General features: G+C 37.9%; 1 protein-coding gene across 1 annotated transcript; it reads right to left on the reverse strand.

Annotated features, from left to right (window-relative positions):
• Positions 1–1,505: 1,505 nt before the first annotated feature.
• actr2b (actin related protein 2b) lies at positions 1,506–18,405 on the reverse strand. Its single transcript, XM_077247022.1, has 9 exons — positions 18,260–18,405; positions 14,337–14,447; positions 10,708–10,923; positions 10,147–10,219; positions 9,874–10,010; positions 8,197–8,346; positions 5,112–5,257; positions 4,758–4,890; positions 1,506–3,226 (listed from the first exon to the last, which is right to left on the reverse strand). Exons 1-9 carry the CDS (start codon positions 18,305–18,307, stop codon positions 3,056–3,058), a joined length of 1,185 nt encoding a protein of 394 aa, XP_077103137.1. The 5' UTR covers positions 18,308–18,405; the 3' UTR covers positions 1,506–3,055.
• Positions 18,406–18,710: the final 305 nt, after the last annotated feature.

Below are 18,710 nucleotides of genomic sequence, written 5' to 3' on the forward strand. Positions count from 1 at the left end.
GCGAGACCACGCCCTTTCTGGCGGGACGTGACGAAATGGGCGCGAAATGCCCCCATTGGATATGTGTCACGCAGAGCCTCTCTCGATAGGCTGCTGCTGTTGCAGCAATAGGCGCGCAAGCCGTCTTGCCTATGTCTGCATGCTGCTGCCCAGCGTTTTACATTAATTTAAAATTAAGGATAATTTTTGGCTTCAATATCTCGTGGAAAAGAGGTTTTCCCCGTAGCGTAAGATATTACACAGTACGAGAGATACTCTCGTAAGAGAACTAACCTCTGCTAACATTACTCGCAGCCGGAGCAACTTTTCTCTATTTACGGATATGACGACACACGCACGCGAGTGACGCATGTAATTTCCCAGGAAAACCATCCCGACAGATCTTAAAGATTTAAACTTATATTATGCTGCGTACCATAGTGAATCTGGGTAGGACAATTGAATGAAGGATTTATGATTGACTATTAATCTTAAACAAAAAAGCACATAGTATAGCCTACCTTTAAATTGTCTTTAGGATAAAGTGGTAAAAAAGAACAAGTAGCAACAGAACAAATATAAATCATATTCTTTATTTAAATCAGAATTAGGCAGTTACATTACGATACAAATAAAAAAAAGAGAGGAAAATAAGATCCAGCTACATAAATTGTGATTGGCACTGGACAAGGATATTTTTAAAATAATATTGGACAAATATGTGGTGTCTCTAATATTTGCAAGAGACAATATGAGGCAGAACAACTACCAATGTTTTTGTTATGTACTGTTTAAATGTCCATAAACAATCAGTCTGAAACAATATTATCCATGTCAGATTTATTCTCTAAGTTACCTTTCTTAAAAATAGCATCCCGGCATTATCAATTCAGGGAATAACTTGAAGCAACTGTCTGATTGAGATTTCAGAATATTTTTTTTTTTATTATACACAGCACTGCATGTGAAAAAAACAAACTCGAAAACAAAAAACAAAAGGACAGCCAAGAGAATAAAAACAAAAACCTTTTCTTTATATATATATATTTATTTTAATATTATATATATATATATATATATATATATATATGCAACATAAAACTTCAGTTGCAACTGTCAAACTGATGTTGAAGTGTGCTTACACTATTTTTAAAGGCAGACAAAGCAGAAGACTGGCCCGCCTGATAAATACATTAGCAAAAAAATGCCACAGACTCTCAGTTCAATTTCTCAAAACGCAAAAAACACCACACTTCGCAGTAACTCGAGTCCCTCTTATTATTCTGGACAAGCACGACACAATAACAGAGAAACAGCACAGAATGGACAGACAGAAACAGCAGAAAGGCTTCGCTACAGCCACACGGCTAAAGCTTCACGACCACACTGGAATTAAAATGACCGCGATACGTTTTGGTTGCTCGGTTTCTTTAATCGTAACTCTGGCAAAGAAGTAATTTCCCCTGGAAAAAAATTCATTTTATTTCTGGCCTTACATTACAGGCAGGCAGACGATAATGCCTTTGTCTCTCTGTCACCGGACTGACATACAGAACAACATCCAGTCGTGAACGGGGCTCATTACAGCTTATATTAGTCTTTGCAGTAATACAGAAGTGATGATTGTTCCTGTCATCACCATTTGTAAGCTTTGGTGTTACATATTGCTATTACTCATCACTGATTGGGTCATTCCTGTCACACACTACTCTTACTCACTGAAGTAAGTCACTGAAATTCATATGTTTGTGTTGTAGTTTCTGTAAGAGTTTTTAGAAACACATTCTAGCTAAGATCAGACACTTAGACTTCATGAATTTAAAATTAAAACATTTGATGGAGATGCCTAATTGGATGGAAACTAAAATTTAAAGTGGGCCATTACTCAGCGAGGAACTGACGCTTCAGAGTAATTGTTATTTTTTCATAATAAGGATAATATTAGAATATCTGTAATTTTATCAAATTTATCAGAAGTGTTTTAGAGTAACACAAACCAACGAATAGCACAAAACATCACAGATTTCATTGCTAATACTTAAAGATGCTTGTGCTCGTTTTTCCCACCCAAAATAACGTCACTTCCTGGAGGAGGGTGGCAGTAATGAATAATATTGATAATACAGGAACAATAAACTATAAAATATTTAATAAGAAAAAATCATTCCCAAAAATCATGTTTGGTTCAAAACATTTCAAGTTACAGAAAAAAAATCTTAATAAATTGCCACTTTTTCATGTTAGAAGTGCAGCACTCAGGTAGCTAAAAAGTGATGAAATTATTTAAAAGTTTCATATTTCATTCAATATATTAAGACAAATTTATAATTTGTAATTTGAAGTATACACTATCGTTCAAAGGTTTGGGGTCAGTATGAATGGTTAATTTTTTACATTTTTTTAAAGCAATGATGCACAGTCCAGTACATGAAGAAAATTCAATAAAAAAAAAGCTGTTTGAACTTTCAGTTCATCAACAAATCCTGAAAAAAATATGAAGCAGCACAACCGTTTTCAACATTGATCATAATCAGAAATGTTTCTTGAGCAGTAAATCCACATATTAGAATGATTTCTGAATGTTCATGTGACACTGAAGACTGGAGTAATGATGCTGAAAATTCAGCTTTGATCACAGGAATAAATTACATTTTAAAAGATATTCAAATAGAAAACAGTTATGTTAAACTGTAATAATATTTCACAATATTAACTTTAAGAACAATCATTTTTAAAATCACATAAATGCCGCCTTGTGCATAAAGTACTTCTTTCAAAAACATAAAAAGATCTTACCGGCCCCAAACTTTTGAACAGTAGTAGATTATTATTATTATATAATTAATATATTCTATATTATGTGAAAGGGACAAGAAAATGCACTGCAAAGTAGGAATGAAGCGATCGCCGCTCGTACGTCAGTGCCGTGACAGAAGACCAAATAAAATAATACAAAACCTCCTGAGTACCATTGATAATTCAAACCCATAAATCCACACCTGGTGACATTATTCGCTGAACAAAGGAGATTGGTGATGTAAAATAGATGCAGGGGTCGAGGGGCGTTTATCCGTGTTTATCTGACAGTGACGCCGAGCTTCTCCAGAACGCGCACGCCCTTTTCCTGATACTCTTCCCGCGTCAGCCAGAAGTTGTCCTTGTCTTTCATGATGTCAGCCAGCACCGCTCCACCCAGGAACACCATGTGCTTGCGGCGGGGAGGGTCCTCGATCCGGATCTTGAATTTCTATGGGGGTATTAAATAGACAGCGTGACGAGAATTTCAGGGGAGTGGAATAGCATGGACACTGACCCACATACAAGAAAACGGTTTGAATGGATCTCTTTAATGCATATAAAAAGCACACTGTCCGGTTGGGAATCGAGCGGCCAACCCAAATGGGAGAATAATGAGGTGTACAGTGTATGTGGAGCCGTTCTGTGTTCATCCGGCTATAAACAGGTGGCTGAAAGGGTCTCATGGAGGCCTTCATGTAAAGTCGATTGCTTTTTAATTTGCCTTAAACACAGTTTCGGGATAAGCAGACAGACACGTCGCTCGGGCGTATCGGCATGCCATCTGAAATTGATCATCTATATATAGTGGCCTGACATGCGGCCCAGTCTGAGGCTCCCCAAAATGCTTTTCCAGGCCAATGGCCAGGATTTAAATGTGATGGAGCTCAGCAGTGTGTGTGTAACTGTGGCGTTCTCAGTCTGTTTAGCGGGACAGCGCCACCTGCTGGTGCACAGGAGGCATTACCACACATCTGTGTGCATTAAAGTCCAAATACTTTATTTTATCCAAGCTTAACCCTATAAAGTCTACTGTATCATATTTGATACGTACATTTCTAACATCTTAAATAATCAGCATGATTAAAACTGCTGAAAATTCTGTTGTACACAATCTAGTTCATTGCTTCTGCTGTCTGACTGACTTGGCTTTTAGTATAATTGTAAAAATGTATTTTCAGGTTGTGATGCATTTGAGTTTTTGCTGTGAATTCTGTACTGATTTGTATAAAGTAAACATGAGAATACCTTCTTTGATATTAGTAATATTTCAATATGAACATTTACAGAAGCAATAAGGTTTACTTGATTATCCACATCAGTTTTCATCCATCAGGCTTTTGAACAACATTTATTTGTTCACCTCTCAATCATTATTGTATTGCACTGCATTATTATATTTCGCCCCACAATAAAAACTATCATAAAACTAAACATTTAAATATAACCTTACAAAGAAATATTATCGGGAGATATCGAATGACAACTGATATTCACATGCAAGTAGTCTGCCATACTGTTATAAAAATCACATTTACATTAAAAGCTATCAGAATTTAAGAAATTCACAAAAATATCAGCAAATGGACCAATAATTGCATATTTTTGCTCAGTTTGAGTCTTTGGTGTTTTTTCCTCCTCAACTATGAGCTCTGTATTCTCACTATATCACACTTTATGTGCCATAAAAGCTTGATATATCAAATATAATACTACACACACACACACAAAAAAAAGTCTAAAGTTTGTAGTTTCTGACTATTATTTGTAAGTATGGCTTTACAGTGCAGCTCCACTTGATTTAAACACCGACTCTGTGGCACGATCACAAAGTTGGTAAATCATTCAGTATATCGTCCAGCATAAAACGTTACGTTACATAAAACTGTCAAAATTGTTAAAACTCAGATGCAAATGGGCTACTGTTGAACTCCTGTTTGACGGATGACACATTTACACATGCACTGATTGGGCAAACTTACCGAGAGCTTGTCAACATCCCCCTTAAGTACCCGCTCTAGATAAAGCTGCTTGAGTTCCCTCTCTAGTCGAGAGGGCAGACCAGGGTACATGGTGGATCCTCCCGACAGAACAATGTGTTTATAGAACTCAGCCCTGAGGAAGAGAGAGCATGATAAAAACATACAGTGAGCTCCATTGGGTGATGTTACTAAAATGACGGGAAGACAAAACCAAGTGTTCATCTTTAGGTTATCATGTTATTGCTTGGTTTGTTTATTTTAGTGTCACATAATGAGACATAACTTATTGTATGTTGGAGGGAGGATCCGATCAGTAACTATAGGAAGTGCTGGTGGTGTGGAATAAGAGCTCACCTTGTGTCAATGTCTGCCGCTTGAATGGTGTTGAAGAGCAGTTCGGCAACTCCGACTCCTTCCACATTAATGAGATGCGGCTGAAACAGAGCCTCCGGGGCCTCGAACCTCTCTCCTCCAACCTTAATCACCCGGCCATCCGGGAGCTGCAGGCACAGAGAACATGCAACCGTTTAGGGTTTTAAATAAGTCAATATAAAGAGGTGGTTCACACTTGTAGTTCGGTTTGCTTGAAGCGAAAAAAAAAAGAAAAAAAAAAAGTCCTGGTCCGCTTCGTGTTCACATTGGCATTTTTAACACCGAACCTAAAGATACTGAACCTACACAGCAAAAAAATGCTTTTCTTAGCATTTTTGTCTTGTTTGCTTTTTCATCAAGAAGGTAAAATGACACAAGATATTATATCTTGTTTTCTGAAATAAAAATAAAGAGAGTTTTTGCTTAAAACAAGCTAAATTATCTTCCAATGGGGTAAGAAACAAGCAGGTAATTTTGCTTGTTTTAATCAAAAACTCCTTCAAAAAAACAAGGTATAATATCTTTAAGATAGATAGATAAGATAGATAAGATAGATAGACAAACCCAAAAGCAGACTGAATGCTCTACAAACAATTTATTGAAGACAAAACAGAGAAAACAAAACCCACGAGGGGGCAAAACAAGACTAGAGGCAACAAGCAAGACTAAGACTAGATGATAAATAAAGACTTGACTAGGCAGGAACTAATAATAAAAACTCACAATACATTAAACTGGATACTAAGCAAAGTACTCACAGAAGTGTACTATAAAGATAGACAGAGTTTGAAAAATGAACCGACAGAGAAACACAAGGGGGTTATAAAAGGAGGCTAAAAATTAACAGGTGAAACTAATATGGTAATAATTACAAAACGAGGATAACAAGGGGGCGGGGTTAGAAATGAGACAACACAAGCACATGGCCCAAACAAATGGCCATGTGCTGAACATGAAAACATGGGTCTGTGTGATTCTGCCTCAAGACAGGAGAATATCAGGATCAAGATGGCAGGATGGATGGCAGGATGGATGGCAGGATGGATGGATGGATGGATGGATGGATGGATGGATGGATGGATGGATGGATGGATGGATGGATGGATGGATGGATGGATGGATGGATGGATGGATGGATGGATGGATGGATGGATGGATGGATGGATGGATGGATGGATGGATGGATGGATGGATGGATGGATGGATGGATGGATGGATGGATGGATGGATGGATGGATGGATGGATGGATGGATGGATGGTAGTCATTGGATATCAGCAGCAAAAGCATCACAAATATATTGTGATTTTAATACACACACACACACACTGCCGTTCAAAAGTTTTGGGTCGGTACGATTTTTAATGTTTTTAAAAGAAGTCTCTACTGCTCACCAAAGCTGCATTTATTTGATTAAAAATACAAAACAAACCCAGTAATATTGTGAAATATTATTTCCATGTAAAACAGCTGTTTTCTATGTGAATATATAGTAAAATGTAATTTATTCCTGTGATCAAAGCTGAATTTTCAGCATCATTACTCCAGTCTTCAGTGTCACATGATCCTTCAGAAATCATTCTAATATGATTATTTGATGCTCAAGAAACATTTCTTATTATTATCAATGTTTAAAACAGTTGTGTACCATTTTTTTTAGGATTCTTTGATGAACAGAAAGTTAAAAACAACAGCATTTATTTGAAATAGAATCTTTTGTAACATTATAAATGTCTTTACTCTCACTTTTGATTAATTGAATTCCTCCTTGATGAATAAAAGTATTGATTTATCTTATTTATTTCCCCCAATACTATTATTTAATTCCCCCTGTTTTACATTGAAATAATATTTCACAATATTACTTGGTTTGTTTTATAATTTTAATCAAATAAATGCAGCCTTGGTGAGCAGAAGAGACTTCTTTTAAAAACATAAAACATTTACATATACATACATACATACAGCACATATATTTTATATATATATATATATATATATTAAAATCACAATATATTTGTGATGCTTTTGCTGCTGATATATAATGACTACTTCCCTAAAGATGTAATTAGACAAAATGTGTGATCCTTCCTGTTTTTGCATCTTAGAGTAGGGGGAAAAAAAGCTTACAGAGCCCTAACTTTATTAAAAGTCAAACGCTATTAAACGGTCTCCAGTGGCAACAGGACTGCAAGTGTATGTGTTATGATAAGTAACCTGGCTGATAAATACTGTGGTATATAACCACTCCCCGTGTCAACATTTGGCTGCTTTCTTATCACATGCCCCACTACTCCAAATTGGCCTTGATAATAAGATGTTCCTGTTAGACTGAGCAAAGTCTCAGGTCTGAAGGATAACCCACAGCCGAGCCCAACCGTGATGACTAATGAGAAAATGGCGACAGGGTGTGTGGGAGTATATAAAGAGCCCATTGAGGACTGTCCAGAGGTCGGAAATGCAGAGCTTCCCAGCTGGGGAAGGATTGTGGCCACGCAGGAAACGATGTTACATGCTGGTTAAGCAACTTCAACACCAAACAGCCTTGCTTGTTTCAAAACTTGTTCTTTTGATTCTCTTTTTTGAATGTCCTCTAAAAGAAAAAGTTCAGAAATTAAATTTAAAAAATTAAAAAAAACACACCCATACCTACAAACTCAAAGAAAAGAAGGAGCTTAGCCCAGTTTATGTGACAAGTAAAACTCTGACCAACTGTTGCCCCCTTGAGGCCACTCTGCTTAATTACACATCCAGCAGCCAATCAGAATCCAGCAGTGTGTGGCGTCTCACAGACAGGATGTCAAAGTATAGACTGAAGAATTTCCCTGCTGAAAATCCAATCCAAAGAGCATGTTACCATGGAAACGCAGAACACTTGCGTCTCCCAGTGGGAAATCTGTGAAACCACATACTAAAAACTCCAGCCAGAAAAACTTCTGCCTCACAAACCGTAACTTTCGAACATCTCAGCAAGAAGGATACTTTCACACTGCAGGCTGTTAACACCTTTTTAGAAAGCAACCTTGTGTTAAAATGGTTCATGAAATTCTGAGTCGCATAAAACTGACCGTGTAGGTCTCCACCAATACGGTGGTCTCCAGGGCGAGCTTCTGTTCCTGCTCGATGTTGTATCCCACGTAGCAGAGATTCTCCTTCATCATGCGCACCGTCTCGAAGTCTGCCGAATGGTTGAAGGCGTAACCTCGCAGCAAGAGCAACTGTGTAATGCCAAAAAACAAACAAACATGTCGGAATGCAAGTCACGTTTTTTTATAATCTGACCCGACTTGCGACGTTTTCCAGAGCGGCGCTCTGAACATGTTCAAGGAACGAAAACAAAAATGGAAACAAACAAAATCTTAACAGGAACAAACAAAATCAAGTTGAATCATTCTGAACAGAAATGCATATTTGAAATTACCTTTAACTGGTTAATAAAGTTATTTTATCTTTTGGTTTAAATATTTTGCTTCAGTTTAATCATTGTTCAAGCTCATTTCACAGCTTTTGGATCTCAGGAGTTTTTTTCCGAGGATACATCTATGACACTAACCGTTAAAGCATTACATTTAAGCGAAAATGAATGGCATGTAATATCCAGCCTGGTGTGTCTTTTTAAACCGGCGAAAATTGCAGGTTATTGTAGAACCGCTGCTTTAAATAAGCAAACCATGTTTTTAAAGGTAGTATTGTGACTTTAAGTATGGTCAGACACTTGCATGCGTCATTAGATTATTAACATTTGACCAAAATCAAGCTTAAATTGAGTTACAAGGTTTTTCACCAGCGAATGTCTGAGATGTGTGTTTTGTCAGTCATTACAACAGGCAGTAAGTGCATCCCATTTTGTTTTCATCAGCTTACAAAGGTTATTGTAGCTATGTATGTGGGCGCACAGTTTTTCCTGTACATTTGGCCAAAATCTTGTGTTATAAAGATGAAGTGCTATGCATAGGCTGTATTGGCTATGACTAGATGGCCACTCTTCATATACATAAACAAGCAGAGACCAAAATGTGTGCAGGACTTCATTCACGACTGAGGCGGGTGGAGCTTCTGGTTTTGCTGACAGTTTGAGGATCCGCTGGAGTTACGAGGTTTAGTCACAAGCTCTTTGTAGTATAAAGTTCTATGCTCTTGTTTAAAGTATAGGCGAAAAAAGTTAAAAAAAAACATTATTAACTGGTATTTTTTCTGATCAAACCCTTTTCAGAACGGTAATGTAAAAAATGTATTGTAAAATACTGAGTCAAATACTGACTCTGATGAACCGATTGATTTTTCCCCCAGTGTTTAAGCCTTAATTAACGTCAAGCACGCAAAACATGCACAAAGAGCACACATTTGGATTAATGCCGAATGAGAGAGGTAGCCTACGTTTATTAGTTTCTACATTCATTTCACACACGCTGTTCTTTTAGTTTTGCTTAAAAAATTATTTAGGATTGGGGTTTATAATGAATGCCACTATAAATTATGTTTGTTTTATACTTATATTTCTCATTCCTTCAAAATACTGGTAAATTTAAAGGATTTTTCGAGAAGTGATGGAAACTATACTTTTAAACACAAAAACATGCACCGTTTGAACGGCCCCTTTGACTGAATAACATAAAAGGTTATTAGGGCAATTTAGGGAATCGTGGGACATCTAAGCTCTTTCGTTTTAAATGAGGAAGTGAAATGACATACTTCACATTATTTTAACCAAGATGCTGAAGCATGTAAAGTTAAATATTCAATACCTTAATGAGATAGCGTGTAATGTCTCGTCCCGCAATGTCCAGTCTCCTGGTAAGATGGGGCAGAGAGAAGCCCTCGTACACGGGGCAAATGTGGGTTACTCCATCTCCCGAATCCACCACCACCCCCGTCAAAAGGCCTTGGTGTAGCACAACAGATAAATATTGATACAAAGTCTGAATCAGCGACGCACCGATTGCAATAAAATGTTTACCAATTCAACATTGAGCAATAATGTTATGTACAAGGTTAATACAGTGCATCGGATAACTCACCTTGAGCATAAAGTGTCAGCACAGCCTGGATGGCGATGTAAACACCCGCAAACTGGTACGTCTCAAACATGACCTGAAGGGCAGTGGGACAAAACAAAGAAAAATGACACCGTGTCTGTGATATATTTATTCATCTTAACGGCATTTATTTGAAGTAGAAATGTAAATGTTGACTTTTACTTGACTTAAAATTTAAACTTTTGAACAGGAGTGTATATAGATAATTTAGGGCATAAAAACTCTCCAAACTACTGGGAGGCAAGGCCAAATACTTGAACGACCTTTTCAGCATCTTAGTGATGTTTTGATAGGCATTTTTCTGTGCATGTTTTCTCACAAAATTTTAGGATATATTTAACACTAAAAGTAATTCATGAAATTCAGCAGTAACAAGAAACATAAGAAAATTACCATTACGAATAAATAATTATAGCAACATAATCACTCAGATTAGGGGTGTGGGTAGGCTTCATTTGTCTTGATGGAAAGAATAATTTCTTAATTTTTTTCTTTGGATTACGGCGTGAAATGTGACTTCACACGAATGGTCCGACTACACACCTCTATGATCTTCTCGCGGTTCTTGGTCGGGTTCATGGGAGGTTCTGTGAGGAGGATCTTGCAGTTGCGCGATTCGACATTGAGCTTCTCCGGGCCGAAGGTGTAATCCCATAAGTGCTTCATATCATCCCAGTTCCTGACGATGCCGTTCTCCATTGGATAGTTCACCTCCAGCATTGAGCGCAGTTCACTCGCTTCATCTCCCACCATCAGATCCTGAGTAATCATAAGACAGAGGTTAGAAAAAACATCTCGGCTCATAGCTCTGATGATGAAACCAGAGGTCAGTGATATAGGATCCGTCAAAAACATTTCAAATGTGGCAGCACAGCATCAGCATTAGTCTCATGTCTCACAGCGGATCCACTTTGGTGCAGTTAGGGTTTGGGTCACGAGGACGCCTCAAGCACAGTAAACACGGCCGCTGAGATGAGATGGGCATACGGACAGATGTTGCACTCGTTCACTAGAACCAACATGCACTGAACAGCAGATCTCCATGCACAACAACATGTTAGTAATTTGCATTGACCACCCTTTACCCCAGATAAACCCTCACGTTTAGCATTGGCTTTGAAGGCGTCATGAACTGAATTTTTTTCTATTTTATAATGCTTCCTGAGGTGCACTTTTAATGTTAATCAAATCAAAAAAATTGTCATAAATTAGAAATAAAAGGCATTTTTCCTAGCCTCTGATTTGAACGCTGTTTGAAGGGCGTGTCTGTGTGAGACTGCTGTGATTGGCTCTCTCGAAAACTTTTAGCACGTTTTTACTATTACAGCTGTCGAGAATAATGAATTGTGAAAAGGGGAGTGTTATTTTTTTAAATCGCTATCTGTATACAATTTAATCACAATTTAAACAGATTATTTTCATGCTACTAAAGCGAAACAAAGTGAAGTTGATTGTTTAGTCATTGGCTTGATTTACTGATGCATAAACAGCATTGAGCGATTTTGAGAAAGAAAATCTGTCTGAACTTGAATTATTACACATCAGAAATCATGTTTGTGATGTTGCCGACGGATCCATAAGTCTGTTTGCAAAGTCTGCGCTGAATTTGCGATTGAATTACCAAATAATCCACAGTGAAATGTACCGAATACAAACAAATAATGCCCTGCTGAGACATTGACATAGTGAAACACACATTCCTAGCATCAGGATCGTTTGGAAGGTAATGGCATTTATCCTGTGTCGATCTTTTCTCGTTCTCATGTCACCATTCACTAACGCTCCAGTGGGCGGCACCAAAGACGCTGTGATGTAGACGTTGATATTCTTATGCAAAGATGGTCTTTCGCTGCCCTATGATGTCATAATTCCACACTTTTCAGATCATATCGTTTTCTGGCCTTTGTTTCAATAAAAGCTGTTTTTGGAATAACAAGGAAGTCTTGAGTTTTGAAACGTACATGATATTTTTATAGTATAACGATCTCGTAACTGTAACACCAAAAAAAAGGAAATTTTAATTCTCAGTTCATGACCCCTTTAATACCGGTTCACACCAAAGATAAGTTTTATTATTAGGGAAGTCCAAAACATAACTATAACGACTGTTCTTTTAACCCTAATTGATGGAGTGTGTAGCTTTTCATTTCTTAAACAACCATGGCCATATTCCAGCAGACTTTACAGAGAGCTTGACTGTTGCAAAAACTGATGCACGTCTTGATGGAAATAACAACATCACAGCATTTATTAAGAGGTGCATCAATTTTTGGTCAAGATCTTGTATTGACAATGCAAGAGTCCAGCACTCTGTAAAGTCTCCTCCAGCACATCCCAAACACTTCAATGTCTGGACTCAGAGGAGACGATTCATGTGTGAAAATGATTCTTCCTGCTCCTCACAACCATTCTTTCACAATTTGAGCCTGATGAATCTTGACATTATCCTCCTGCAATATGGCCATGATGTTTCTTCATTCATGGTTGTTTAAGAATTGAAAAGCTACACACTCCATCAGTTAGGGTTAAAAGAACTGTTGTCAAATACATAACATGCTAGAAACATAATAATCACTGCAAGAACGATCCAGTCATAGACTCTTACGCATTTGCCTATTTAAATCCAAAGAGGGACTTTTTTTATACATACACTTTGGTAATAGATGCTTGTCTGAGAGAACATCTCTAATAACTAGGAAGGCTTTGAGTATTGAATGAATCACTGAATGTTAATTGTATGGATTATCACGTTGTGCACGGGTACAGTGTGTACTTTGGCACCGGCACAGGATGTGTCTGGTCGTGCCATGTGTTTTCAATGGAGCCCCGCTGTCCTTAAATTTCATCTGTCTGACTAACTTCCTGGGTACAGCACACCTTCAGCAACATTTTGTTTACCTGAAAAGGCATATTCAGGGTTGTCTGGAAGTGTTTTGAAAAAAGGAGCTCTGCGTGTACAATATCTTGTGAACACTGCTACCAATGCATCGTTTGTGACACGTCAGAATCTATTTAGAGCTTTTTGGTTTTCTCCTAGTTCCTCAAACATTATTCTAGAGGCCAGAGGACATTGAACAGACAGACAGGATGATGGGCAGCTACACAAAGTGCAGAGACATCAACATTTCCCTCCATCTTGAGGCCGACTTCTGCTAAATCTATTTCAGACCGGAGAAGGAAATTAAGCTATAATGTCTGATGGGGATATGAATAGTTGCCAAGTTCTGTGAAAGACATTTGCAGCTTTGAAACAGAAGACAAACTGCAGTGTAAGAGCACTTGCACTGTGGAAATTTAGATAATACAACACAAAAAATAAAGGGCTGGGCGATACATCGAATACTCACAATATATTTTGCAATGATATAAACTTCAGTAAAAGAAACTGCAATTATCTATAAGGAATGAGATACTGTACAAAATGAATCAAGAGTAAATAGAAGAACAATAATCTGCAACACCACTGTAATACTGCATGGCGCATCACACTCTCCTCAGCAGGCGATAAGTGTTAAACAGAGCAAACGTCAGGCTGCACTTACCATTTTTTTGTTATTCTACTTTACCATGTGAAGAACAAGAAGGAAAAAGTGTAAGTATTAAAAGAAGGTCAAACAGGACAGAATGAAGGCTTTATTTAAGTCCCCCTGTGGTGAAAATCAAGTTTTTAATATTGTTTATATGTCTATGTGGTGTTTTTAATATGCTTTAAGACAAACCATGTGTAACTCATAAGTCAACACCATTGCTGAGTATTTTCTCTTTAAAACTGCCAGTGAACCAAACACAAAATCAAGAACACATTTGAAATCGCTGGTGTTTCTGACATCACAAACTACCTTGAAATCAATCACATCAACGTGTCGGTGAGCTTTAGCATATCATTAATAGCAAACTAACAGGGTCTCGAGAGATGCCAGGTTATCCCGGTATATTTTACTTTTTATATGAAAACTTGGGTAGATTTATCAATATAGAGGGTATATGATGCGGGTGTATTACGATGTTATGACAAACTATATGCCTTGACTACAGGGCGACTTTGAAACAACCAAGCTAAAAGTTTTGAACACTACTTTAGAGAATCCTTCAATACACAGTATTCTCTAACAAACTCTAAACTGATAATCTGACCAGGCAGAGAGCAGACTGAGTGCGAGTGTGGACCTCACCTTGATCTCAATGTTGCCCACTTTAGTTGTGGATCGGATGATGGGCCTGCCCACCAGTGCTGGGAAGATGTGCTCTGGGAAGTTGGATCCGGCATAGCCACACTTGACAAACTAAAGGATTCAGAGAGAGAGAGAGAAAAGTAATGAAGAATACTGTGTTCATCCTCTACTTGTTTAAACAAAAGAGACAACAAGATAGCAAAACAAAACTGAATTTGATGCCTTCGACACATCTTGATGATTGGTCATTGTTATGGTGCGCAGATGCAGAGGTAATATGTTAAATGCAAAAAAATATATATATAATATATATATATTCTTTTTTTTTGTTGCATTTAACATATTACCTCTGCACCTGCGCACCATAACAATAGCCAATATTATAATTATTATCACAGTCACTACAATAATTGACCAACTAGGTTTTTGTGATTACCAGATAAAAAGTATTCATGTCATAGAGATTGCACTCAAAAACAGCAATTTCTAGCAATTCCACAGATGAGCATAATTAGAAAAACTGTATTTAATTGTACAACACACATATTTTTTATAAAATACTGCAACAGAGTGCCACAAGGATGACATCATTTTGTAGGCCAATCAGGAAGTTAGCATCACACTGGTTCCCTCGATTGCATTTTACCACTGGGTTTTGGACTTTTGCAGAAAATAAGCTCTGTAACCAACAAAAATGTGTGATTCTGCCTGTTTTGTTCATCATGATTATCTTCACAACTTTTATGATCTAAATGCAATCACCAGAATTAAAAGCCAAAGCTATAAAGAACTACACCACAGGAACATGACTTCAACGTCACTATGGTTGTTTCCGAAAACTCTTTCAATCTAAAACAAAACAGTTTGATGCGTTGACGTTTAATGTCCTGACATACTCTGTTATCATAGATATGCATACGCAGATGCCACATTCGAAAGCTCCAAACACGTCGTTCAACGTGTCGTCACTTACAGTAAGAGTTAATGATGCCACAACATTACACAGCTTCTGGTAGATTTAAATTCCTAAATAAATGGGATAAAATTTTCACAAGTGTGTGAATGTGTTGGTTTGTGTTTTATATGTATTAACTCAATATTATAGGATTTTATACTTTGTTAACTTTTTATTGTCATGTTAGCGGACACCTTCATCTTGTTGTATTGTGTTAGTTTAGCAAAATCATCTGTTGAAGATATAAAGAATCATACATGTGTCTAACTACAGTTGCATATAAATGTGTGTGTGTGTGTGTGTGTGTGTGTGTGTGTGTGTGTGTGTGTGTGTGTGTGTGTGTGTGTGTGTGTGTGTGTGTGTGTGTGTGTGTGTGTGTGTGTGTGTACCCATTTAACCACTGGTTAGCAACTGCTTTTCAAACTGCTTTTTTTTTTTTTTACAGTAGCGATGGATAAGCTACTCTATTTGTTCATAACATAGCCTACCTGTACATGTACTCTACCACCTTGTGTGTGTGTCCCAGCATGTTACACACACACGCTGATTTTAAATGTGTGCGCGGGGGCAAACGGGGTTGCCTTATTGTAAAGTGTTACCGATTAGTTATACGCCGATTCAGACGTCTCGTGAGTTCAGTGTTGGAAAGTTCAGTGTTGGAAAGATCAGTTGTTTTAACCATTCATTAAAACGAATCGGTTCAAATGAGTCATTAGTTCGCGAATTAGACGTGTCATTATCGGACGTGTGCGCGTTGTGTGATTATCCCGGCGGTTAAGACATCCCACAAGATTTGTGTCATCACAGAAAACATTTCATCACTGGATAGTTTTTTCGTTTATTTAAAGTGTGGTTTATATGTCAGCTGAATGTTTGGAACAATTTTCAGACAAGATAAGGCAACGTATTTTAGCCCAATTCCCACCCAGCGGTAATTCAGGAAAAAAGAAATCTCCGAATGCTCCACATGAAACTTTAGTCTACCGACCTTGCCATCGTGTCGATTTATTTTGATTAATATGTGCGAGGGAGAGAGAGAGCAAGACAGTGCTTAGTTTTGAGACGATGAAGCCTACTTTCGCCTGGCTCCGCAGAGAGAGAGAGAGCGCGCGCGCGACCGGGGCTCTCTCTCTCTATCTCTATCTCTCTATCTCTCTCTCTATCTCTGCTCATTCAGTTCATGCGCCCTGTCACGAGCGCAGCAGTGCATCTACATGACAACAACAATGTGTGAACGCCGTGGCTTCCTCGTTTGTTCGCATTGCTGGAGGACAACAGGCTATACTACGGTGCTGTACAAAAACATAAATTATAGATCTCCTCAAAGTTTTTTATTTGTGTATTTATTTATTTTTTATTATTTCTTCCCCAAGCTCATAAAATAAATTTGGGTCGCACATAAATTGACAGGGTCGGTCGGAAACCAGAACCAAACATTTTTTTTTTATGCCAAATGACCAAATACCTTATTTCGGGCATTTTAACCAAAAAAAAAAGTTTCCAGGTTTTAAGACTAACTCCTGCTGCAATTCAGTAGTTCAAAGTTTTGTGTTCAACAGAAGAAACTCACACAGGTTTGGAACAACATGAGGGTGAGTAAATGATGACATAATTTTCATTTTTGGTTGAACCATCTAGTTTATATTATTCAGGCTCACCAACAAATGAGCTGCAACAACAAATCAAGTACTGTAATGAAGTACTTGATCTGTCTCCTACTAGTCGACTGCCCTAGTGAGAATGTCCCATATTGCTTTAAGATGTTCATCGGTACTTCTGAAAAATATTCAGAACAGCTTTTGACTGTCTGGATTCATCCGTTTTCTGATGGTATCTGCTCTGGAAATCATCACCAACAAATATGTTTGCATAAAACTCACTTTGCATAAACCTCGATAAAAATGTCACTTGTTTCTCGTGGTAACACGATTCCAAAAATGGTCTGAAGGCTTTCAGGCTCATTTATTGGTCAACCACAACACTGCTTTCTCTGTGCATGCTGTGGTTTTAACAGGTGACATCACTTCCTTCTGACTCATCATGGCTCTTGTTCCATTCTGGCCATCCGTGCCCAACCACTTTTAGTATTTACTAAAAATACACTACTAAAATATTCCTTGATCACATTATTCCCAAATCTCACTGTTTGCAGAGGATCGCGTCACTCACTAGCCAACTATGACGTCAAAATATATGACCACGCCCCCAAGTATCATGGTAAATTCCCTATGGGTAAATTATATCAGGCATCAATTATATTATCTATGATGTCTTAATTTTATGATCTACCAATACAGATCTTCTCCAGCATTAGTGAAACTCGATTTATCTTACACAGCAAACGTTATCCACCGAAAGGCACGAGAGGAAGTAACATCACCCGGTGCTTGCAATATGCAAAACGTTATCAAACAAGTGGATGATCCATAAAAGGCAACATTCATAGAGGATGGGAACAGCATGTTTTAGCTGTGGCCACTCTAAAGCAAAATTAATCTCAATGATGTATTATGATGATAGCAATGACAGGAGCAAGCTAACAGGCTGAGATAAAGCTGCTGGGTGCAGGATTGAGCCCTCGGGGTTTTGATCATGCAACCGACCCACAAACGAAAAAACGAAATTATTATTTGTGTGCCATTGAGTATATATTATCATGCATGTATGTAGCGATATAACCCAAATCACCCCACATTCCACAGCAACTGTGCAGCTAGCATCTAATGCGGACTTAATGAGCTGGTTTTATCTTAAATATGAGAAATAAAGATTATGAATCGCTTCACAGTCGGATAACACCGAGTTCTCGGCAGAGATGAATATAAGGGCAGCTGTCACACATTCCTTATATATGCGCTAAGCTTTCATGACTTCCTGTTAGGGGTCTGTCTTCCTCACTCTCATTTAACTTTAGCCAAAAGCTAAGCGAGCCAAAAATAAATGACAGGTGTTAGAGTTGCGAACGTACCCCTGTTCCGTTATCACAAACCACCACTTTTCTTCCTTGGCTGTCCATCTTTCAAAGCACCGGAGCCGTCAGAGGCAGCCGAAGTTTCTGAAGAAAGTGCTTGTGCTTCAGGCACTCAGCAGCAGCCGCTTTCACTTCCTGTTCCTGACACTCGCGCGAGCAGATCAGCCTGTATTTTTTTTCAATGCCCCGCCTTCTGCGTCCCGATTGGCTACTAAGACTTTCCAAGCGGTCTACGATTGGACAGCAGAGGTGTCATTCAATACATTATTTCGAAAACATTAATTCTCCCCCTGTAATATCGTGTCATTAATAAATGATGCCATTAGGTTACAATAATTGATAACTTATACTCTATGGATACAGTAAAGAAACACACACACACACACACATTATTATTAGTAGTAGTAATAGTACTAATAATTTATTATCTCATTTTGTCACAAATCAA

Source organism: Siphateles boraxobius, unplaced genomic scaffold (genome assembly GCF_051911475.1).
Source record: "Siphateles boraxobius isolate OS27281-9 unplaced genomic scaffold, OSU_SipBor_1 104, whole genome shotgun sequence".
Taxonomy (NCBI): Eukaryota; Metazoa; Chordata; class Actinopteri; order Cypriniformes; family Leuciscidae; genus Siphateles; species Siphateles boraxobius.